Source organism: Magallana gigas, chromosome 8 (genome assembly GCF_963853765.1).
Source record: "Magallana gigas chromosome 8, xbMagGiga1.1, whole genome shotgun sequence".
NCBI lineage: Eukaryota > Metazoa > Mollusca > Bivalvia > Ostreida > Ostreidae > Magallana > Magallana gigas.
The window spans coordinates 28,071,866-28,098,884 of NC_088860.1; the positions used below are offsets into that span (position 1 = coordinate 28,071,866).

Below are 27,019 nucleotides of genomic sequence, written 5' to 3' on the forward strand. Positions count from 1 at the left end.
GTAAGACTCATCTCGAACTTTAATATATTCCTTGCTCTGGAGTAATAACTCTCGTTTTAAATGCCATGTTTTAATATCATTCTATGTTTACTTCAGTATGACACAATGCGGGAAGTGGAACAATTTGAAACAATAAGACAGCCAAAAGAGAGCTCTTGTCAAGAACGTGATGAGCGCTCAGAGCAAGCTACTGGCGAGGACAGGCCTTCGGAAAATGATGAAGAATATAACTACTCGGTTGTACACAAATCAAGAAATGATATGGGATCAAAACTGGACACAAATGATGAAAAAGTAGACAAGAACAATAGTGCATCCAGTGATCTAATTTCAGAAAATTCGACAAAGTCTATAGGACATGTCGAAAGTGAACCTGACTATGAAAACGTTGACGATTATCAGTACACAGATCAGGACATCAGTGACGGTCTTCGGGCTCATAATGGCGACAGTACGTCTGAATTAAGTTCTCTCAACGTCACTGTGATGCCGCTTCTCGCCAGGGTAAGTATTTGATTGCTAACGACGTTTTTGGCATTTCTAGAATCTAAATAAATTTGTTTGATGAAATGGTTAGCCCATTCGGAACCAGATACAACCACACAAAACAGTCAATATATTATTTTTTTCTAGGTTTAATGTCTCAGATTCACCAAATATACCTTAAAATATAACAACTGATATTTGAATCAAGATGTAATATCCCTCTGCTATAAATTTTACGATATATTTAAAAAAAAATCCATATTAATTTACATTAAAATCAATACCAAGAAATTCAAATGAAATTAAGTTGGAGCAATGAAGCGCTGCTAAATTTCTCAAAAATTGATAATGTGTGTAATCATGATATGAAGAAAATTAGACATGGTGATTATGAAAAACCATTTTTGTTCATCACAGCATAAAATCAAAATATGAAATGCATATTAAAATGATATATAGTTATATACAATGTCCATTCATGTTACAAAATATAATGAAGCGCTGCTTTTTAGTTCAGAATAGTATTTTGTTGTTTAGGTTTGTAACAAGAACTGCTTCAATCAGCAAGAGTTATCTTTCTTTTTCATAACCTATTGAAGGTTTTACACACTGGATTTACATAGAGTACATAATAAATTGCCATAGCTTTTAATTTTCCAGAAAAGGTTTTCTTTTTTTGATTTGGATAAGATAATAGTAAATGGATCCAAATGTTTAAGAAATGCTAAAAATGTAAACCAGATCTAGAACATTTTGTTATAACACAAATTAGGGGATCAAGTGAATGATCTTCCAGTAATTGGTATAATCTCAATATAGGGTATATCATCTTGAATAAAATGTGATCTGTTCTTTTTTATTTTTTTTTCCCATATGTGCTCTCTCAGAATAGAAAACCCTTATTCAATTGTTTACATTTGAAATGTTATTAGTTTCAAATGATGATGGCTAAGTCTAGAGTTTGCAATTGCCTCAGTCACGGTTTTTTTCCCCCAATTATAATTCATTTACCTTTGTGAACGAGCTATTAAGAGAAAAATAAATTGTTTCCTTCTAAAGATACTCTAGCCTGAAACATCAAGCACGTATTACTCATGTACTGTACGAGTACATAAATATTACCTCATAAAAATATGATCAATATGAATAGTTTCTTGTAATTTTTTGTGGAAGTTTTTTTTTTTTTAACTTTTTTGCCCCTTGCTATAAGTTCCGTTCCTTGCTTTCGTTCCGTTCAAATTTACTCTTTTCATATTTGAATTTAAAAAATGTCGTCTTCCAGTATAAAATGTGGCCCAACACCGCCTCCGTTGTTGGTACATGCCTTAATAATTGTGAGCTAACAGAAACAAAGTGAGAATTATTTCTCTTATAAGAGGGGCATTCCACCTTAAAGAAATCTTACTAGCTATGTTCAGTAACCTCTAATGATACTGATGATCCACTATCAATATAAAGTTGCATTAGCGGCCAGAATCCGGACCATGATATTCTAGTAATTTCATCATAAACAAACTACCTGGCAGTCCATTATTGATAAAGTTTTAAAAATATATCACTAATGGACAAAATCTGAAATGAAATAAAATAAAAGCGCAATATAAGTACATCGTTGATCAATGATATATTTTTATTGCATAAATGGATGGTTTTCAATCATTATTAGTACATGTACAACTATGTCTGAAATAGTACAGTTTAAACACGTGCATTATTTCACGTCCCTTTGTCCATTTCTCTGTTGGCTAAACTGAGTAATGAGGAGACTATCATATTGATTTCTAATTTGCTTTTTCAGTTTTCTAAAGAGGTATTAAAAGCATATTAATTACTTTTGACTTTTGACATTAACTACCGAATCTAGAATGCCCTCTTACTAAAAATAGAAGCTGCGTATGCAGGCTAAAGTCATGTTTCTTATAAGCATATGTCTAAAAGATAACACCTTATCTAAATTACAGAATTGGTAAATCAAAATTGAAACCCATTTAATCATTTGTTTAAAATCTTTTTGCAGCTACTTGAACTAAAAAATAGACAGAGGGGAAGGTGAAATTGCGTGTTATCAAAAAGTGCTATGTTTCATTCATAATTGTTTCATTAATGGTTGAAGTTAATCCAATGGGCAAGACCATCCACTAGGCTTATTGCAATATAAAAGATTATTAATATTAGTCAACGATATACTTATTTTCAATTGTCTATTCTTTAATAATTTGTCTAATACGTTTTAAGCCAGCAGAAAATAGACTAAGGGGTTTATATAAATGCACGAGTTAAAAAAGTACCATTTCATATTTACTTGTAACAATAGTTGAAATCTACCCACTAATGCAAAAAAGTATAACTGTATTATTAAATGTCATTAATTTATTTATTCTGCGTTTTCAGATTTATTAGGTCACCTGATTAAACTCAGGTGACCTATTGCTATCCGTTTTCGTCCGTCGTCGTGCGTCGTCCTTTAACAATTTTATATTTTTAACTTCTTCTTAAAAACTAAAAGGCTAATTGTTACCATTTTTGGTGTGAGGCATCTCTATGGTAAGAGGAATACTAATTGTGAAATTCATGGCTCTACCATCCCCGGGGCGCCACAGATGGGGCCAAATATGCAAAAAAGCAAAATTTTCAAAAATCTTCTTCTCTACTCCCACACATGTGAGGAAAAAACTGGTTACATGGTTATGATGTCCATGAAGTCCTCTACCAATATTGTGAAATTCATGGCCCCTGGGTCAGGGCTTCTGGCTCTAGGGTGGGGCCAATATGGCCATATAGTAAAAATGTTTTAAGTCTTAGAAAATCATCTTCTCTACTCCCATATATATTTGTTAAAAACTAATTGCATGATTATGATGTCCATGAAGCCTTTTACCAATTTATGAAATTCATGACCCCTGTGTCAGGGGTTCAAGCTCTAGGGTGGGCCAATATGACCATATAGTAAAAATGTATTAAATCTTTAAAAAAATCTTCTTCTTTACTCCAAAACAGTTGGGCAAAAAACTGAATAAATAGTTTTGATGTCCACTAACTCCTCTACCTAAATTGTGAAATTCATGGCCCCTGGGTCAGGAGTACAGGACATGGGAGGGGGGGGGGGGTATGGCAATATAGTATCAATGCATATGTTTTAAAATTTTCTTCTCTATTCTCACACATCTGTATGAAAAACTGACTTCATAATTATGTTTACCAGGAAGTCCTTTACTAAAATTTTAAATCTCATGCCCCTGGAGTATGGGTTTTCACTCTAGGGCAGGGCCAAAAGGATGCATAGGTGTTAATGCATATAATGTTTAAAAATTATCTTCTTTACTCCCACACACCTGAAAGGAAAACTGAATTCATGATTTTGTAGACCAGATCTTTAAGTTTTTCGTCAAAATTATAGGTTTCATAGTTCTTTTTGAAAGATTTCAGGCAGGGAGGTGGTCGTCATTACAAATTTTTCTACTCCAGATTGAAACCCAATTAAATGAATATATGAGACTCCTCGAGAAGTTTATGTATGGGTTATGTGCTACTCGGGTGACCGTTAAGGCCTATTGTCATTAGTGGATAAGAATGTTGACTATTAGTGATAAAATTTTTAAAATGTATTATTTATGGACGGCTAAATTGTTCGTTAATAATAAAATTATATCAGTTTTGATCAGGTTTCTAACTACTTATCAAGTTTATATCATTAATGTATACGGTTACTACACAACTAGATGATACTTATAGCAATACGAACAGCAAATTCATTTGAATTAGTATGGCTCGGGAGCTATAGTAAGAAAATGTCATTTTAATTCCTCCTTAAAATATGTAAACATATAATTTCTTTGTTATAGTTGAAGTTGTTATATAAAGAAGATTGTGAGGAGAGGGGCCAATCAACAGCATCGACGCAAATCGTTGAAGAATTGTTAAATGCTTTTCAGTTGGCTGAAACCTCATGTCCAGGCTTGACAGACGAGTTTCTTGGTGGTATTGTAGAAATTCTTACCGCACCCACCCAAGGAGCAATGGAAATTAAACGTGCATTAGAAAAGGTTAGAAGGTATGTTGCAATGAAACCATTTAAACATAATACAAAATGAAACTGTAAAATGAAAAATGTAAAATGGAACATGTAAAATGGAACATGTAAAAAAAAGAATTCTATTATTTCAATTCTATCTCTATCATTTGACAATTTTCCATTTACTTTGTTGGTAAATAATATCAAACAATGCAATCCAGTTAATTTTTTATGGAGTCACTTTTAAGGTTATCGTATTTGCTGACAATAATACAGGTATAAAATCATCATTAGCTGCTGATCGAGTGTCTCTGATAAGATTAATGATTTCATCGAAATGTAAAAATTGAACCTCTTAATCATTAAGTCCTTGCTTTACATTGCTTTTTCATATTAGAAATACACCTAAAACTGATATTTTCCTAATTATTCTCTACAGCCCGTCCTAATAAAATGGAAGTGGATCTTTAATGTGAAGAATTAAGAATACGAGCTTCAAGATGTGGGACAGATTATCTTGTTTTGTTTTAGCTCACCTGAGCTGAAAGCTCAAGTGAGCTATTCTGATCACATTTTGTCTGTCGTCCGTCTGTCCGTAAACTTTTCACATTTTCAACATCTTCTCAAGAATTACTTGTGAAAAATAAGGGCCACATCCTTTTTCAAGGGGAGATAATTAAAAATTAATGAAAAATTTTGAGAAATTTTCAAAAATCTTTCAAGAACCGTGAAGCCAGGACAGCTGAAACTTGTGTGGAAGAATCCTCAGGTAATGTAGATGCAAAGTTGTGAAATTCATGACCCCCGGGAGTAGAGTTGGGGCCACAATGGGGGGGGGGGGTCGAAGTTTTACAAAGGAATATATAGAGTTAATCTTTAAAAATTTTCTTCTCAGAAACTAATCAGCCAAGAAAGCTGAAACTTGTGTGGAAGCATCATCAGGTAGTGTAGATTCAAAGTTGTGAAAAATATGACCCCCGCGGGTAGGGTGGGACCACAATGGGGGTCGAATTTGACATAGGGATATATAGAGTAAATCTTTAAAAATCCTCTTCTCAGAAATTAATCAGCCTGGAAAGCTGAAACTTGTGTGGAAGCATCCTCAGGTAGTGTAGATTCAAAGTTGTGAAAATCATGATCCCCAGGGGTAGGGTGGGGACACAATGGGGGTCAAAGTTTTACCAAGGAATATATAGAGTAAATCTTTAAAACTCTTCTTCTCAGAAACTAATCAGCCAGGAAAGCTGAAACTTGTGTGGAATCATCCTCAGGTAGTGTAGATTCAAAGTTGTGAAAATAATGACCCCTGGGGGTAAGGTGGGGTCACAATAGGGGGTCGAAGTTTTACATAGGAATATATAGAGTAAATCTTTAAAAATCTTCTTCCTAGAAACTAATCAGCTAGGAAAGCTGAAACTTGAGTGGAATCATCCTCAGGTAGTGTAGATTTAAAGTTGTGAAAAATATTACCCCCGCGGATAGGGTGGGACCACAATGGGGGGTCGAAGTTTGACATAGGGATATATAGAGTAAATCTTTAAAAATCCTCTTCTCAGAAATTAATCAGCCTGGAAAGCTGAAACTTGTGTGGAAGCATCCTCAGGTAGTGTAGATTCAAAGTTGTGAAAAATATGACCCCCGCGGGTAGGGTGGGACCACAATGGGGGGTCGAATTTGACATAGGGATATATAGAGTAAATCTTTAAAAATCCTCTTCTCAGAAATTAATCAGCCTGGAAAGCTGAAACTTGTGTGGAAGCATCCTCAGGTAGTGTAGATTCAAAGTTGTGAAAATCATGATCCCCAGGGGTAGGGTAGGGACACAATGGGGGTCTAAGTTTTACCAAGGAATATATAGAGTAAATCTTTAAGACTCTTCTTCTCAGAAACTAATCAGCCAGGAAAGCTGAAACTTGTGTGGAATCATCCTCAGGTAGTGTAGATTCAAAGTTGTGAAAATAATGACCCCTGGAGGTAAGGTGGGGCCACAATAGGGGGTCGAAGTTTTACATGGGAATATATAGAGTAAATCTTTAAAAATCTTCTTCCTAGAAACTAATCAGCTAGGAAAGCTGAAACTTGTGTGGAATCATCCTCAGGTAGTGTAGATTTAAAGTTGTGAAAATCATGTTCCCTGGGGGTAGAGTATGGCACAATGGAGGTTCGAAGTTTTACATAGGAATATATAGAATAAATATTTAAAATTCTTCATATCAGAAACTAATCAGCCAGGAAAGCTGAAACTTGTGTGGAAGTATCCTCAGGTAGTGTAGATTCCTGTGGGTAGGGTGGGGCCACATTATGGGGTGTTAAAGTTTTACATAGGAATATATAGAGTAAATCTTTAAAAATCTTCTTCTCAGAAACTAATCAGCCAGATGATTCTTTATAATTGTTAAGACTTTGGCTCCAGGACAATTCTTCGGCTTCACAAGAAGGTTCAGAGTTTGATGTAGCTTTATATCCCATATATAAACAAATGTTAAGGATCTTTTTGAGAACTGCAATACTCAACATGTGATATGACTATAAAATCATCCTGTTAGAAAAGGGACTAATTATGATAAACATTAGAATATCCAGGGGGGGGGGGGTGGATTTTATTTATACATGTATTATTGTACATTGTCCAGATTGTTTGTATTATGACTCCATTAAGCTGATTTTATCATACTTATTATTGCTCAGGTGAGCGATGTGGCCCATGGGCCTCTTGTTTGTTGTTATTGTTCTCATTAATAAAATTAAAATATTGAAAGAAATCTTATGTTTGTGTATTAAAGAACAGAGGTGAATGATATTGCAAAAATGCCTATTGATTTGATGTTTAAACTACTATTTCATATCTTCATAAATTAATACACATTAACTCCTCTATAACATGAAGCCAAATACTAGTAGCAAACAAAATTTTAAATACTTCTGTAGGATTATTTTGAAATTGAATACGACTAGTAAAAGCCATTGTCCGCCATATTCCTCTTTCATTGCCGATTTCCCAACAACCTCTATGTAAACAGCAGATTCGTAATAGTTCAAGTCATTCTGCTGTAGAGGTCTTACATCTTGCATTGCCGTATTACTCGGTCGCGATGAAATAAATTTTACGCACTTATTCCAAGCCAGGAGAAAAGTAACAGCAAATATACAGGTCTGCATTTGAATTCTATTTTTCTGTTTTCATTATTTACAACGCTCTAGGAATTCATTCCTAATAATCAAATGAAATTTGAGGGTCAGTCGTTGAGTTATAAGCAAGATACAGGGCTCACAATTATTTGTCATGCACAAAGGGCTCGTGCCCTGTTTTTGTTTACAAAGGTTCAATCTACCCCCCAAAATCGTTTTTCAAGCTTATTTGTCTAGCTTTCTATTCATTTTCAGAATAAATAAACAGTTCTTAACGTGCACATTCATGTTAGGCCTAAAGCTGTAACTGGCTTATAACTAAACGAATGCCACCGAAAGAAGATGTGTGGATAAGGCGTGTAAAATGTCCATACGCGGTCGGAGAGGCTATTGAAAAATTAAAGTATCAATAAATCTGATGGTTTTTTTTAAAATCATTTAAAACAATATATATAATGAATCATTGATTTTTAACCTATAGGTATGTTCAATACTTGGAATATGTTGACTCAAACAGGCGTATACGTATCAAAACCTGCAAATAATGTCATTTTTGTGATCGGCTTCGGCCGATCACTATTGTGTCCATATGAGGCATCCGGCAAATGCTTCCACGTGCGCACATATTCCGCTTGCATAAGTAGTTCTTATAAAACTTGAAGCTTTCGTTTAGTATTTATATAACATTTTTTTCAGTTTTATTTCCATTCATTTACCTTAAGAGATGCAAACATACATTAAACACAGTTCGACCTGTTAATTCAAGAATGCACATTTCGTCTCACGCGTAAGAATTTCGATCGAAAGATTCATTCAGTAATGCAGTTGACCTCGATGAACTGACCTCGATCATAAGAAGATGCTCCATGAACTGACCTCGATCTATTGATGTTGCATAATAGTAGCTAGGAAGACGGCTTGATACGTTATAATGCGACCTTAATAGCAAGTTATGATGGCATTCAATGTTTTTCAGTCGCATTAAATAAATTATTTTAATACAACTCTTTCTTTTTATACGTGATAATGCTATTTGAAGAGCCCTACCTAGTATTCTGAAGAGGAAGATACATTAACATTTAATAATTACGTTAAAAATATAAAGCAAGACAAGGAGTTTACGAACGGCTTTCCCCTTTATTTCAAAATTAAATTTGTTGACGGTTTATAACGATGAAATTATGGTGTACAGATTCAGAATATTCTATATTTTGTAAAAATACAGTGAATTATTTTACATCAAACTGATCATGTTGATTGCTTCTAGCTTATCATTATTGCCGATCATTCCTTGTTTAGAACTTCAAGGCATTTTCTTTTAATGAGTGAGCCTGTGCTCCGTATTTTTCTCATATAGTCTAATTAAGGCCTATTGGAAAACAAACCGATTTCAATCAACAAAAACGTGCAGAGATGACCCACTATACATTAAAAATATCATTTTGTATCCCAACAACTGAACGTTTTGAAAAAATAATACAAGTCCGGTAGTTCGTGACCTTAGTCACACATAATATTTAAAAAGCCCACTTTGTTGTGTCTGAAATGGCTCAGTGGTTAGAGTACCTGGCATATCTTAACCTTTTATATCTAGGGTTTTTATGTTACGGGTTCGACACCACCAACATTTCCGACAATATTTTTTTTTCTTATTTATTATCAAATATTTCAAAAACTGACTATAGTTAGAAATTTTGCTTTCGCAAAGTTGTATTATGATATATTTGAATATATTTAATTGGGGGAAAATAAATTTAAAATTGTATTTCACTACTAAACCGAATGGGCATTTGCACCATCTTATTCTCCCCATCTTCTTTTGGTTGCCTAAAAATGCCTTACTGAAGCTTTGTAAATATTAAAATCGAAAAAAATTATATTTTTGACCAAATCGTGACAATGCCCCTTTAAAAAGGCATAAATGCACAAAATCCTAAACAGCAAGTCGGTCAGGAGTTTCAGGTGTGCAATTGGGTGTAACAAAATCATGTACTACTACATCTGTTTTATCAAAATTGTGGACTCAAATTTCCTGCTTTAATACTACAGATAAAGGTATGCAACAGTTGCCATTACAATGAAGCTGGTAATAACTTGTTCAATGTTCCCACATAAGGAGATTCAAAAGATAACGTGTATATCTCCAGACGGAAAGAGTGGAAATCAGATCGATCCCACGCTTGTAAACAGAAGATTTAGAAACTCTATACAAGACACAAAAGTACTACGCTCCGCTGATATTTAAAGCGATCACTGTCTTGTGCGCACCATCTTAATAGTAAACTAAAGAAAGCACCAAAACAAACACAAGAAAGCCTAAGCACAAGATTCGACACTCAAAAAACGGAAAAGATAAGACCCTGGATGAGTGAAATGTCATGAAAACTTTTAGATGAGAGAGCATGTATACACATAAAAATGATAGAAACAAGATCAGAGAAAGGGAAAGTTTAGATAGAAGAACAGACCAAAGCAAAAGATAGAAAAGATAGACACGAAAAGACAAAAGACAATGGATTAATAACATCCTAGTTTAGACTGAAAATGCTGCCAACATGCAAACTATGAAAACACTATATAACATCACCAAAATGCTAAGCAATGAAAAACCAAAACGAAGTGCAGGCATTTTCGATGAAAAAAAGAAGACTTATCACAAGTTGTACAGAACAGCTAGAGAGATGGAAACAGCACCCCTGTGAGGTATTGAACAGAGAAGTACCAGAACATCCTGTTGATGTTGAAGAGACAGATGAGATATGTGAGAACCATTTGCGAAGAACCATCCATACTAGTGATCAGAAATGCAATTAGAAATTTTAAAAAATGGGTGAGACTTGGAATTGACAATATTACTGCAGAATTTTAAAAAGCAGATGTAAAATCAAGCTACAACAAAATCAAGGAATTGTTTAACAACATTTGGATAATAATGTTTCTACTGCATTTTGAATGACAACAAATTACTTACAGCATTCCATATGTTTTTAACATTGTTACATTAAAAAAGCAAGTGTTTTACATTTTCTATTTGTTAACAGTGTATATACTGATTTTATATTCTATCCCATTTGCTCGCCTATACATTATTACATAATATATATTATCTAAAAGTTTGTAACTGAACTCTACATGTTTATCTTTTATATCTGTAATCTTGCATTCATAAATATTTTCCAAAAAGTTCTCACCGTATATTTCAAATTCTTTACACAGTATTAATTGAAAACAATGCTTACAAAACTTTCTTTCAATAAGGTTTTTATAGATTAAGTTGTTAGATATACCAATCAAACTGTAATCTATACTACTATATCAAAATAAAAGACTCGAATTTTTGGGCTTTAATACTGAAAAGTCGGAAGAGTGTTGTCTTTTGTTTTATATATTTTAAACATCATTGGTACTTGAAGATTACCAATTTGTTTTCATTTTTTCTAAATCAAGCTTCGCTAATTAATAATCAATGAAAATTCCTTTTAAAAATCCGGAAACCATCTGAGTTTTTTTGGATTTTACAATCTTACACATACGCATTTTATTCACGCTAAATCACGGGAGGCTCTTTAGTTTATGTTTCCACAATATCACATTTGCATGGATAAACTCAAAAACAATATTACAAATTCGTGAAAATTTTTCATATATTCTGTTCATCAAAGGAAATATGGAAGATAACTCTAACTCTGTGCATTTGACATGAAGAGTCGCGAGAGTACCGAATGTCAGCATGGTGTGTAAATTCGAAGCCAGTAAAAAACGTTGGTAAAAAGTGTATTATTCTTTATTAATATGAATTAATTTTTAGATGAAAGGTATTTACAGCTTCAAAATGGTTTGTTATGAATAATTCAACTGTTATTTTCAATGCAGCTTCATTAATTTTCCTCAAATTCGTTTCGGAGCGATTCTGCAATTTTTTCCTACATTACGGGTATATGAGAGCAAAGACATAACCAACAGAGATTGACAACTCCACTATTAGCGTGTTTTGTTGTTGAAAAGTGTTACGGGACCAACCTTAGTTTGAGAACTACATTTTAATAAACTGAGATGTTTTAAAGAAAAGTGTGCCTAGGTTCTAGACATTTTGAAACAAAAATTTGAAAAAATACGATTTATATATAGAAAATATATTGAACAGCTATAAAACATCGGCGAAATCTCGGACGACCGGTGGCCAACTGGCTCCTCTTTGTTTATATGACATAAACTCATTAAAAAACAATATTTTGAATATGTTGATAATAGGTTTTAGCTGTTTATATTTCAATATAATTGTTAATTAGAAAGATATACTGATTTAAACTGGTGTCCTTTCCGATATATTTCATTTTATCAAATTAAATATACAATATGACTACGTCGATAAAATGAAATATATCGGAAAGGACATTAAGAACACTTTTCAATAGGGACCGCGAGATTTCGCGAGATTTCGATCAGTTGCCAATCTCTGTTTTATGTCTCTCATGAGAGGCATTTTAACTGTGGTGAAGGTCTGTCCCAAGACACAGTTAGATTATTCTAACTAAGCAGAGTGTAGTGAAATTAATAGCATTATTGTATGCCTAAAGCTTGGTTTAGTAAATGTAAAAAAAATATACAATGTGTCGATGTATCTATTTCGTAAATGTCCGATATCTTTACAATGTCAACCCGTGCACGCACGGGTCAAGTCTAGTATCCTTAAAGGAAATTGGAACTTATAGCGTTTTGTAAGTTGATAAACTTTGCATTACTGAATGAGTCGAGTTTTCGAATTTGTTTAGTTATTGAAAAAAGAATTTTGTATTCACATAACCAGTAAGATTTAAGTAAGTGAGTGAAAAATAATTTATTATAGCCACATGTGTTTTATAAACAAATATTGAGACATGTATATTATATAATAACTTAATGAATAAACACCCGGTCCATTGGACCTATATGTCACTTTATAAATATAAATAATTAAACCAAAAACTATACAATATATATATATATATATATATATATATATATATATATATATATATATATATATATATATATATATATATATATATATATATATATAATCCAAAATGAGTGAAAAGTGATATCACACATTATAAATAATTAAAAAAGAAAAAGAAAATGAACAGTTCCATAAATATTATATATATATATATATATATATATATATATATATATATATATATATATATATATATATATATATATATATATATATATATATATATATATATATTCAATAAATCCTTTTTCTTAGTATTGGGGATGAATAAACACAAAAAATAAGTCCAATGCTCAAACAACTTTTATCTATAGCGCTTTCGCCCTACCGGGCGATTTACAAGACTCTCTGCTCGTCGGAGATTTAAGGAGACAGCCGAGCGTCTGGTTGAACGAGACTATCGCCCTACCGGGCTCTTCAGTAGATTTAAACAAAGTAAACAAGAACATTATATCTTTTTGAAAACCCCGGCGGTATTCCATCCAAAACAGTAGATGAAAAATAGTAAATCCAAGAAAGTAACAACGTATAGCATCGTTTCCATCGGTTTCTACAAAAAAATCCATGCGATCATTGACAATGCTCGATCTGCCACAGTGTGTGATTGCGCATGTGCAATGTTATAACATACACAGGAAAACTGTCTACAATTATCGAGGATTTTTGAAGTATCTGTGTCTGGATTTCAGTTTGTCTTGTTTCGTCTTTCATTGGATATGGCTGTCATATTATTTTTGTTCAAAACGAGTTTCTACACGTCTTTTCGTCCAAGGTAACGTGTTCGGGTGAATGAAATACCTGAATGCAGTGAAGCATGAATACTGCTTTCGGCTTTATATACGGGGTGTGTAGCGATGAGCAGAACAATAGAAATCGACAACTAATATGGCGGTAGTCGGAGATAAAAGGGAAATAATGCGTATTTATGAATTCATGTCAGCTTTAAACAACGGGTTATATACATATCATGGCATTAATATAACTTGAAAATATGTTGACTACCGAATATCGGAACATAATTAACGATGTTATTAAATACTAATAATTAGAGTTATAACCTAGGGAAAGCACGGGATGTTTTATTCATAGTGTTTTGTAAGGACCTGTACCGGGAGTGAAAAAGTCGCCGATTTATATGAAAGCCTTCATGCCATAAAACAAGGTATCGTTGTCATAAATATTGCAGACTAAAGAAATAACATAAAACACAGCTCATTGAACCCTTAAAAGCAATAACCATAGGCAGGAACGTATATACTAACGGGATATGCAACTTCTACATTCGCCATGTTTACTTCCCATGCTATCACGCGAGCCTTGACAAGTTTGTAGAACTATGTTCAATCCCAGTAAAATATACAGGTTTTTAAAGCGATCTGGTTAGACCATCGGTGGGAAGGCACTGTACTCGAGAACTTGTGTCTCAACTTGTTAAAAGCACTGAATGTTTTACCAAAGATCACACATGTGTTTTCCTTTAAAGTTTATATTTACAAGCACTGCGATTGGATCAGCTACTCGCAGTTGCAGCCAATCATAAACCGGAGCTTGTCACCGAGTTTTCGTAATGAAATCTGCCAAGGGTTTATGGGGAGCAAAGGGGACCGAAAACCCTTGGCTAGCGAAGATGATTGTTATATTTATTACGTATAATTAAAATACTTCAAAATATACTTTATTCATTTTAATAAGATTAAGAATTCTACTACAGTTATTGCCAAGATCAAAGAGATGCCGCGGACATTATTCTCCAATATACCACGAACGTCATCAGTAAATTATCAAATCAGAAATACCTATTTTTCTCGCACTGATCATGAAAGTACAACTTCAAACCGTAAAAAGTTTTAAAACCATGTCAATTTCACGTGTTAGTTCCAGTCAAAACGATGTAGCACATTTTCACTGCGTGTTTTTACATAAAATACATAACGTGTAGTAGTAATAATCGTATTTAATTGCCCTTAAAATATTAGGAATATAACTCAAAGATAGTTTATAAATAAGTGAAGAGTATTAAAAATCAAAAAAAAATTCTGTCGTCTGCATGTGATTCCTTTGATCGATACACATGTAAACTAACAAAACCGTTGGGGTTACACAGGACAGCCGTCAAAATGACCTAGATCGTCTCTCTATAGGAGAAACGATCTGTAGGAATACTGGGCTGTTAGTAGAATAGAAATAAAGCCCTTGTTTTCGTGAATGTAGCAGGATAACCTCCTCGGTCTCGAAATGTTGTTTGAAATATAAAAGCATCCGTTTACGCATCGGCTTTTATATTTCAAAACAACATTTCTTGACCTCGGAGGTTATTCTGCAACATTCACGAATGCATTTATTTACACGTACAAATACAATGTAGGCCTACATCTAAAGATTCTTTAAACTTCTTTCTGAAATAAAGCAAATTACATTTTAATATGCATAGTCTTTTGATTTTACTCAATCCTAAAATATGTTCAAATCAAATCATTCACGAAAACTCGTACTTTATTTCTTAAACAGACTATAGGCAATGCACGTTTTCAAGAGTTGTCTTTCTTGCGGACAATAATGAATGCTCTCCAGGGTTCATGACCCTGAATATTGAGTAGGATGTGAGGTGTGATAGGTACTAGAACACATGTTATGTGTTTTGCTTTTATGTATTTAAACATGTAGCCATTTATTTATAGCGTATAACCTGTAAAACCGGTATTCAAGTTAATCACGGTCTTCACTCATTCAACGGCTTTTCTTTGCCGCATTTACACAATCCCCACCCACCCACCCACTTATTTAGTGACATTTAAAATCAAAAGACTATGCATATTAAAATGTAATTTGCTTTATTTCAGAAAGAAGTTTAAAGAATCTTTAGATGTAGGCCTACATTGTATTTGTACGTGTAAATAAATGCAGCAAATAAGCGCTTCCTTCACTAATCATGTGTTTTGTTATTATTATAAATAATTTATTTCGTAGGCGACTATATTTATATAACGGGTATGCTCCGTAGAAGGCAAAATAAACAAACATTTTACGCGCATTTCTACCGAACACGGCAACCACCAAATACAGTTAGAAAGATAACCAATGGGTACATTCTGTTTTCGAACGCTAACATACATCAATTTGATTTCTACTGTCCAGAGTGTTTAAAATATCATTCTTGAGATACATGAATGAACCTGATTCTGGCTCTTCAAAACCGCCAAAGTTGTAATTATTATCATCATCCTATGTTTCTATAGTATCTAAATAAACACTAAGTCTAGTTTTGAAAATGGGTTTATTTGCTTTTACAACTTGTACATGTATCTTTGAAATCAGCATACCCGATTATTTCATAGGAAGGGTGAAAAATCAACTTTCTGATGCATACTGAGAACATTGTTTTAAAATGTCTTGTTTAGAAGAAATGTTTATCAAGTTTATAACGGGGACTTCACACAGTATTGTTGAAAAATAATAAGCACGCATGCAAAATATTACATTAACAAGAGTTTAAATAACTTTATTCTGATATCTTACATTATCTATTAAAAAAACCTTTCCATGCGATTAAAAGAAATAAAATAAGAAAATATTTCTAACTTTTTCAGGATTCGAACCCAGTCAAAAATGTAAGACACGGTTTAAATCTATTTAACTGCGTTACCACTCGACTAATTCTAGACACGAATTTGAAAGGGAAGTTTAACACATGGTTTTTAGATTTCGAGGGTATTGATGATTTTTTTTTTCAAAAAGTCAGATTTATCAAAAATATGCCTCTTTGAAACAAAAAATCGGAAATGGCAGTTTTCAAGAAATTGTCTCACTCTAACGTTAAGATTAAATTTATTTTGTTTCAAGGAGGCAGTTTTTTCACAGTGATGAGGATTCCATGCCACATGTGTCTGTGTAACCATTTTCAAATTTATTTCATGGTCTTGATTAAATTAGTACAAACTTTCCAAATAAAATTCTACACTGTTTTATGTACAACGTTGCATGAAAAAAGATTTACATCCAATTCTGTAACTTTGATTTTTCCAATTTCATTACTATTTTGAGTCAACAAGTATTTGAACAGTATACGAACAATTTTATTTCCTGGGCCGGAGAACAATTTTGCCCAGTATAATAAACGTGAGGCGTGATACCCTTATGTATTGCAGGGTCTCATCATCATCTGTTTAGCACCTACATGTATCTAGAAAAAGGAGCAGGATATCAGGGGGACACTTTCTTCCTCTAACCCCTTTTCACCCCACTCTCTCCCTTTCATCTGACATGGGGAAAATGGGGAGAGATAGGAGAAATGGACTGAGAGAAAAGTGAGAATGTCGATAAGGGAAAGGGTGGGACGAGAGACTCGGTGAGAGCAAAAATAAAAAAAAGGACAGGAATTAGCAACTGGGATGAGTGTGAGGGAAAAGATTGTAGGCTGAGAGAAAAGGTAGAGTCGGGTAAGAAAGTGGGGTTAAAGAGTAAGGTACGATAGTTGCATAATTGACACAAAACAAAAATCGTGTGAGAGAGTAGGTTATGAAGTAGGGAGAGAATGAAGTGAGAATGTGAAGAGAAGATGGGATGAGATATTGGAGTGAAAGGGGTGACAGTGGAAGAGGGAGGGAAGAGAGGGGTTGGGGTCAAATGGGGTGAGATTAGAGAGGGGAAGAGGTTATGTGACAGGTAAGCAGGGTTAAAGGATAGGGTGGGAAGTGTATATTTGGTGAGGAAATGAGTGAGAGAGAGAGAGAGATAGAGAGAGAGAGGAGAGAGGAGAGAGAGATGGGTGAACGAGGGAGTGGAATTAAAATAAAGGTTGGGTGAGAAAGAGGGTGACGGGGTTGAGAGTGGGGCTAGGGGATGACGACGGGGGAGTGTAAGGAGTGAGCGTGAGTTAAGGCGTGGGCGATGAACTAAGAGGGGAAGGTGGAGTAAGACTAAGAGTGAGGTGAAGGTGACGAGAGAGTGAGGGTGGGGAGAGCTTGATTGGAGTGAAGGGGTGGGGAGTTTTATAGATACATGTAAAAGTAAAATTCGTTACCATCGATACCTGAAATCATGTGATTATGGATTCCTGTTTAATTCATGCCAGGTACATATAATAACTACTGTAAGTATCAAACATAAGTAATATAAAATTACAGAGTTTATCGAGACAGGCATCACCCTTACAAGACCACTTTTATCACATATTATGAAAATCATAGTCGATGATCTTTATCTAATTATTAAAAAAATGTAGTGTGTTCAAAAAATATTATTATTATTATTATTAATCACCTACCAGTTTCATCGGAGGGAACTATAGCTTTCGTCCGTCTGTCTGTCCCACTTCAGTGTTTCCTTTCTTTATGCGTTTGAGGAATACTATGAAATTTGCTGAACAGCTTCAAAATGTCAAACTACCGATCAAGATTACACTTTTGTAGCGTCTGGTTGACATTTTTTCGAGAAAATAATTTTTTTAAATTCCATTTTTTTTAATGTTCGGGTTCGTTATCGGGTTCGGTGTGTATTGGTCACATACCACTATTTTTACCCCGTGGTCAATTTTTACCCCGTGCTCATTGACGCAAGTAGTTCCATTCTAAAAATGTATGTATTATTTCAAAAATTCCTAGGGGTATTAAATGGTCGAATTTGGTTCCTTTTATGGCATGGATGGAAAGAAGGTTTGAAAAAAAAATACAGGCAGGAAAAAATTTAGAAAAATTATCTTTACAGGCGCAATAGAAAGGGTGTAAAGAGGCCAATGTTTACACACATTCCAAATTGAAAGTGAATTTTTAATGGTAGGGGTTATTTTAGGGGCCATATCTCAGTCCCATCTCGAGTGATTTTCCTGTAGTTTGGTTGTTGGACTAGTGTCATTCTATAGGTATGCTGTATTTGAACTCATTTGAGCCGGTGGAATTTTTTATATGATTTATTTTTGTATACAGGAATAAGAGGGGGAAATAGTTGTGGTCTGTGTCCTATTGAATAAACGAGGAAAGTATGTAGTCAGTAATAATATCATGCATTACTTGTACCATTCCTTTAATTGTTTCTTACAAACAAATAAGTTCTGTAAAATTGTGTCAAGCATTGTGTTGTAAATTTAATCGACAGGTTTTTTTTGTATTATTACAATCGGGTTCGTTATCGGGTTGGTCACAGAAGACGGTAAGAAATGATATTCTGCATAACAGTGCAAAAACTTTAACCTCATTCAACATCCGAAACTTCAGCATTCAAGCTAGTGGAGTGTATAAGTATAAAAAAATGCATGATCTATCAAAATTTAGTAAAGATTGATCCGTCTAAGAGCAACTGCTCTAAAATGTTTAAAAATCCACAAAAACCTTAACCTCATCCAGCATTCGAATTCTATGGCTCAGATTCAGCATTTAAGCCTGTTAAGTGCATCAGTATCATAAGAATGATAATATGCCCAGCCATTGAAATCTAAAGACTAAACTTTAATCAGCGGCAAAAACCTTAACCTCATCCAGCATCTAAAGCTCAGTTTCAGCTTTCAAGCTTGTAAAGTTTGTAAGTATCATATGACGTATTGCATATCTATGCAAATTTGGTGAAGTTTGGACCAGTAGTAATTTAGATAAAGTCATCAAAGAGCATCTTAAAACCTGAACGACCTCCAGCATCTTAAACCTATGGCCCAGATTCAGAATCCAAGTCTTTGAAGTCAATCATTAGGCCTAGATGCACCATCAATACAAGTTTGGTAAAGATATGCACAGTAATAACTTAGATACAACCTGCTCCACAAACATTAACAAGGTCCGAAGACACCAACACCGACGCCGGGTGTACAGCATAAGCTTCCCTTAATTTTGTCTCGGTGAGCCAAAAATTAAGTTTTCCTAGCTGCTGAACTGGTAGCTGCACAGGAGGGTTAGGTTGACAGACCGTGATGCTTCAGTTCCACCCATACAAAAACTTATCCGGTTCGTCAATCCGCATTTCACGTGGAGCTATACAGTTCTGCAGCTACTGTTCACATTTTCTATATATGAATATCTTAAATTGTTTCAATAGTAATCACCGGAAGATGCTTAAATCTTCTTAAAAACCGAAAGCTACAATTTCAGATTTACTATGCAAGCATCCTCAGATAGTGTAAATTCTAAATTGTTAAAACCTTTACTTTCGGACTAATACAAAAAGAAGGGGCTCAAATGTTTAAGTGTCCTCGACACCCTGAGACATTTACTTTTTATGATTACAGTACACCATCATTATGGACATTGTGAAACTGTTTATATCGCCTTTATGATATTTATTAATTAAGCATACACAGATACCATCATCTAGAGGACAACCTCAACCCCCAAATCATTGTGATTTTGACAAAAATTCTGAAAATCCAGACAGGTTACTTTTTTACCGGTATATTAAGATGTAATTTCTTTTGAAAGTTTAATCATTTAGGCCTAATATTTATTCGTTTGATGAGATATCGGCGCTTCTGATTGGTTGAAAAATTTCTTTGATACCTGCATCAATAAAATTTTTGCCGGACCTACTTTTCTCAACTGTTCTGATTTAACACTATTTATAGAATGGGAATTTCCAAGATAAACACTGTCAACAAAATGTAAAGTTGTGTCTGTTTTATTGTCAGCAAACAAAATGCAACCTTGTGAATATACAAACTTGAAAGTTTAACCTTCAAAATTTAACAAAACACATTGTTTGATTCACGAAATAGAAAATTAAGCGTCTTCTCAACATTTCGTCTGCTTGAGATCAATCAACATTTACAGCGAGGCTGGCTGTTTCTTTTCCAGGAATATTATAACGAACAAATAGGCCTATAAACTTTCCCGGTAACACTGCTGTTCAAATTTGGTAACGATAATTTTTTTAATTTACACACGTAGATGATCGGTCATCAGAATAAGCGTCGTAAAGAAAAGCTATGAGTACTCAGTAACTAATGCATCAACTCCTTCGGTGCATTCCAAGCGGCAGATATACCATTTAAGTACATCACTGGCTATCTAGTAACCACAACGTTTACAAAAGTCGCTTATACATACTGTTCTTTGTCGATATATCAGCTATTTTCGTCCACGATCGCCTTTCCTTGGATGGTTATGTCCAGTTGCATATTTCAGCGATCTCACATGAAAACTAGTTTTATTACGAGTTTTTCTGCACAGTGAATATTATCACAAGCTATCGCATGTATTTTCCTTTCGTTTTCAATTTAGCCGGTTCAGATTTTAACTCACTATTTGTGTTAAATCCATTAAATTCAGCACAATAGCTCTGCATCAGCTGAAGGCGCATCCATTTTGAATATTGTTGCTGTTGTTGTTTTGTATTCATACGCGCCGCTTCATTTACATTATTTACATTTCTGATCAATGACACTTCACATTTTTTTATTTGAAAATGTTTAATTAAATGATAAGAAATGAAGATAATAATTTTTCTATTGATCGACGTATCAAAGAAAAAATTGACCGGAAAACTTTTTCATCAATGCGCTACGCGCATTGATGAAGTTTTCCGGTCAATTTTTTCTTTGATACGTCGATCAATAGAAAAATTATTATCTTCATTTCTTAATGCATCAATTTTTTTTCAAGAAATACCATTACCTTTATTCTGCATACAGAATGTTTTTTTTTTGCATGTGCAGTACAGTACATCTAGCAATTGATAGCCATGAGATAAAGTGTATGTATTGAAAGCTTGAAACATAAGATCAACAAGTAATAGCTTTCCAGAAAGCTTGCCTGACTAAACAGAATTATTCAATGGAGGCATGCATGTATCAATTAGGCTATGTTATCAGAAATGAATTTCAATTTTCGCTGATGATCATAAATTTATAAACGGAACGTGCAAATTTAAGACCAAATGTCAGTCTTTCCTTCGATCTAGAACATGTACATATGTATCACTTGAAATTCAATTATTTTATTAATTCAAATTTTTTTTAGGAATGAACACATATCATATAAGTGCATGAAAGCTTGAAAGCTGGGGATTGAATAGTCATTTTTAGAAATTGTATTTGTTATATTAAAATGTAAAAATCAACTGAAAGACATTTTTAAAATTTCCAACCATATTGTTTTTTAATGTGTGTGGGGCAGCTTCATAAAAATCATTTTGACAAGCAATTATAAACTTAGGTAATCATAGATTACAAAGCTCACCGAGACGAGGCATCACCCTTATGAGACATCACCTTTATGAGACCACCATTATCATATTATATGAAAATCATACTTTATGATCTTGGATATTCATGGATTCTGTTTTGACACAAAATCATATATCATCTGTTAAAAAATGATATGATAATCATATGTTTATATGTTAGTCTAAGATAAAATCATTAGAGGGCACCTGCTCAAAAAACTTTAACCAGCTCCAAAAACCTTAACCTCCTCCAGCATCCGAAACCTATGGCTCAGATTCAGCATTCAAGCCTGTCAGGTGCATCAGTATCATAAGACGTATGGTTGGTGCAACCATACAAGTTTGGTGAAGTAAGGACCAGTAGTAAATAAGATATTATCATCAGAGGGCACCTGCAACAAAAACTTTAACCAGCTCTTAAAACCTTAACCACCTCCAGCATCCGAAACCTATACATTGTAGCTCAGATTCAGCATTCAAGCCTGTCTGGTACATCAGTATCATAAGACACACCATCCATGCAAGTTTGGTGAAGTATGGACCAGCAGTAACTTAGATATTGCTATCAAAGGGCACCTGCAACAAAAACTTTAACCTGCTCCAAAAACCTTAACCTCCTTTAGCATCTGAAATTTATGACCCAGATTCAGCATCCAAGTCTTTCAAGTCCACAAGTAGGTCCAGATGCATCATCCATGCAAGTTTTGTGAAAATAGGACAAGTAATAGCTTAGATACAGGACCTGCAACAAAAACTTTAACCAGGTCCGGACGCCGACGCCGAGGGTATAGCATAAGCTCCCCCCGACTTCGTCTCGGTGAGCTGAAAAGGGTGAATTCTCAAATTCATAAAAAAAACCTAACTATAACGTCTATTCAATTAGAATTCCTTATTGTCAGTTTCATTTATTACATGCTCCTACAAAAGTGGAGGGAATGGGGGGGGGGGCAAATCCATGATATTTCCATTTATTATATAAAGTTAAAAAAAGTGGCTGCTGCAAAAAATAGTGGGGAGGGGGAAGCAGCTCCCTCCCTCACCCCAACCCTCGATGCTACATGCCTGTGATGTAAACACAAAGTGTGTTCTGGGGTATTCGCATGATCCCAATGGACTCGTCCACTAATCGGCGCGCAAAAACTATGAATGAGAGATTATGGCGCGAAGTCCTGCTTTACCATTCACGCAAGGGCCGAGAGTTTGAATGGACTCATTCATTGGCAGGGATCCATGGGGAGGGTCTCAGATGAATTTTTTGACATATGTTTTGTAGCAGCTACATTCATGTATATTTAAGCATTAAATCATAATTTTTTGAAAGATGTGGTCTCATAACTGCAACGGTGTGTGCATACAAATTGAATAACGCGCTATTCAATTTGTATGCACACACCGTTGCAGTTATGAGACCACATCTTTCAAAAAATTATGATTTAATGCTTATACATGTATTTACGTTTTTTGACATGTATTCTCTTTCCGAAAACATGATTTATTTTTTTAAATCTCTGCCTTATTCAACGAGTAATGTGCAATTAACGGAAGAGCCATTGGAACAGCCGAATCATGCTGACAAAAATAGTGCACAGAGATTTGATAACTTATATGAGAATTTTATTTTTCATTCTGTAATTTGATGAATTTACTTTTGGTATTCTAAGAAATAAATCAATTGAATTCATTTTACTGTTAAAATATGTTTACATCAAGAAGTATTTATCAGCGTAAGTATAATATCAGGTCGTGATCTGGGTTGAAGTCGCGAGGAGAGTGAGTCATGTTCTTCGAGAAATACTGGAGGAAGACTGTATTCATACGCACCAGATTTGGTGATTGGGTCTTCTGTGTTATGCGTAAATATCACTCAAATAAATCAATGCAATTTAATAGGGGAAAGAAAGTAAATGTAAATATTGTACTTTGGATCGGATGTTTTGGAAGAAATCTATTGAATTAACAACACACTTGATTAGTAATTGTTAAAGGGGCATGGTCACGATTTGGTCAAAAATTCTTTTTTCCATATTAATGTTTACAATGCTTTAGTAAGGCATTTTTAATAAGCAACCAAAAATTTAATGTCATTTGTTGAGTTTTAAGCGAGTTAAAGAGCTAACAAATCTTCGCTATGTAAACAAAGCTTTTGTTTACATTTTGAGTGTTGAAGAAAAAATTCCAGTTTTAGACCTAAAATGAATGAGTTAATCTTTAGGAACTGTTTTTTATGCTTAAAATAAACTAGAAGATAGACAAATTAGCTTGAAAGAGATTTTTTACTGGTATATTGAACCTATGTAAACAAAAAACAGGGCACGAGCCTTGTTTACATGACGAAGAATTGTGAGCCCTGTATCTTGCTTAAAACTTATCAATTGGCACCCAAATTTCATTCGATCATTAGAAATACATTGCTAAAGCATTGTAAAAAATAAAATTTGACCAAACTCGTGACCATGCCCCTTTGAATAAGACACGCGAGTTATGCTCCCTTTTCAAGATTAATGATCAACTGCACGAAAATCGGGTCACACCCCGCTTTGGCGATTTAGTTCCTCCAGTAAACATTCCAGCTTTATAAATATATATTTGTTTTAATCCAAACTGATGACTCGCTTGTAATAATGATAATCCAACACCAACTTTTACTTACATTGTACCGTAATAGACAACATGTTACAACTTGTTGCAATGACCCCCTCCCCCTTTTCCACCGTTCAAATATGGCTTATCTATTTTTAAATCGGGATTACACACGTGCACTGCATGGTTAACATCCCCTTTACCTGAAAACTCTTGCTCGCAGTTGTTATTACATCCCATATAACATGTTCATCAATTGTGAATGTAAATGCTGACACCTTAAACATGCATCGGTTCATCTTTTTGTGAAATATCATGATATTGCTTGCTTCCATTGTCTGCACTGTTTCAGAGAAGGCAACTTTCAAACCTTAGATATGCCTGACGTCATGACGTCAGGCAATGAAGGAAGTGAAAAGTTTTATATAACATGTACCTGTTAAAGTCAATGCTTTAAACGACTGGGTACAATAGATGAAGAATTTTTTTTTCATACTGCCAGGTACAGTACTTAACAGTTTTTTCTATCTCTTGGTATACTAGTACCTTTGGACAACTGATCTGCATGCCAAGAGATCGAATACAGCATCTAGAGGCTTTTGATTTTAAGAAGGAAGATAAATCTTAGAGATAAGCCCCCCCCAAAAAAAAAATAAAAATAAAATTTGACTCCACTGTCGTTTTTAAGTAGAGCACATGCTAGAATTTCATATCTCTTAAGAAAATAAAAGTTTGGACTTATATGCTTATCTTTTCTAAAGCATAATTTTTTTTATCAAAAACTACAAAGCTACCTTTGAAAAATTCTTAAGCTTGGTATTCCATATCACTCAATTAATGAATGATTTATAATGAAATCTATAACTTTGAAATTATTTGACCTATGATCATCAAACTTTGTTACTTAATGTATTTTACAACCTCATTACACTGGCGTCGGAAGCAAATTGAAAGTGGGGGGGCTAGACTAATCCTCAGAAATATTGAGAAAAAAGTAATTCCCAAAATCATGGAAATCCTAATCCGTGGGGGGGGGGGGGGGGGGGGGGGGTATACCTATTCTTCTAAAACAAAAAAACTTACCCAATTTTTTTTTTCCAACTTCATGAAATTCCTAATCCGGGGGGGGGGGGGGGGGCTAGTATGCTTCTGAATCCAACTTCTCAATCTTTCAAGGTAAATTTAGGAACAATAATCTTTCCTACGAGAAAAAGTGGGGGGCTGAAGCCTCTATCATGCTATGTTTCTAATGGTTAGGTATAACTTTGCAAAAAAAGTGGGGGGGCTAAGCCCCCGCTAGCCCCCCCCCCCCCCCGGTTCCGACGCCTATGCATTATATCTTCAATGTATATTCAAAAGTAGGTCAAAGTAACCCACTTTTCATCATTACTTAGATTCATTTTTTAAAATTTTGTTATGTTTTATTCGTTGCAGCCTAGGATATACATGTAAGAATGGTCAGTTGATGCATCTTCTCAAAAGTAGGTTTCCAGTATCCTCTTTTTATATATTGTTTTTGGGAGTTGATTTTAATCAACTCTCCTATGCAGTTACTCGAGCAAACCGAAAGTGAAACAGTGTTTGGACCTAAGCACAAATCAACACCGCTGACAACATTTAGTTCTAATCAATAAATTCGATGTAATGAGTTCTTAAGCATTGTTCTTCAAGGAAACTCATTTATAGATACCTTGTAAATAGTCAGATTTTAAATAGTACGAACAATTTAGATATTTTTTGAAGTCGTACATTTTATGTATTCCTGCGCCAGAGTTCAATATAGTCTCGTTCAACCAGACGCTCGGCTGTCTCCGTAAATCCCCGACAAGGATAGAGTCTCTCTTGCTTGTCGGAGATTATCGGAGACAGCTGGGAGTCTGGTTGAACGAGAGTAGAGTTCAATTTTGTTTGGATCCATACAATTTTTCATAACTATTTCGATTACTAATACGTAGTTTGATGGAGTTATTCTTTGAATATTACACAACATGATTATATTGGATTTTCACGAAATTCCTGTAGGATTCATATTATAAAAATGTGCGTAATTCAAATACTTATAGGAATTTACTTGCCATGCAAAATAACATATCGTTGATTTTAAAATGAATAACAATCGATAAAATCAACTCCCGTCAGTACTTCAGTACTTTGATTATGTATTTGTTGCAGTTGTTATATTTTGCATATTCATATTTGGCGCACATTGCCAATCGAACGTGTATGAGAGGTGAATGGGTGAACGTATGAATGAGTTTTGGTTAGTCATGTGAGGATTTTGTTTACGGGTGTATATTGACCACGTGTTTATTCTTTACTACTATATTACAGCTGACCAATAAAAATTTACGACTGAATTCATTAATATGCATGACTTTACTAACTCACTATAAATAACGAAAATCCCGCCAATTCCCAACCCTACGACTTTTACCTTCATGGAAGTCACAGTGAAGTGTATCTTAACCTTACCTGTACAAGATATTTCAAATATTTTGTTAACTCATAGTTCTGGATACCTGGTAAGCTTCCGTTTACCTTGTAATTGAAATATATTAATTGTAAATTACTTTTCATTCATTTTATTCAAATATTCTAAATTACCGTGCGATGTTGCGTATGAATTGTGCAACTGTTTGTGAGTGTGAGTGTATTTGTACTTATAAGTTTTA

At 34.2% G+C, this 27,019-nt stretch overlaps 1 protein-coding gene across 2 annotated transcripts in view; it reads left to right on the forward strand.

The window, feature by feature from the left end:
* The window catches only part of LOC105327383 (serine/threonine-protein kinase 26), a 37,800-nt gene extending 30,540 nt beyond the window's left edge, over positions 1 to 7,260 (forward strand). Inside the window, exons 8-10 of one of the 2 annotated variants that reach the window (XM_011427825.4) lie at positions 97 to 504; positions 4,329 to 4,529; positions 4,938 to 7,260. In XM_011427825.4, coding sequence (XP_011426127.3) covers positions 97 to 504; positions 4,329 to 4,529; positions 4,938 to 4,982 — 654 coding nt within the window. In that variant the 3' untranslated portion in view covers positions 4,983 to 7,260. Of the gene's footprint in view, positions 1 to 96; positions 505 to 4,328; positions 4,538 to 4,937 lie in introns of both variants that reach the window. The other variant, XM_011427826.4, reaches the window with a different exon arrangement.
* The last annotated feature ends 19,759 nt before the right edge of the window (positions 7,261 to 27,019 follow it).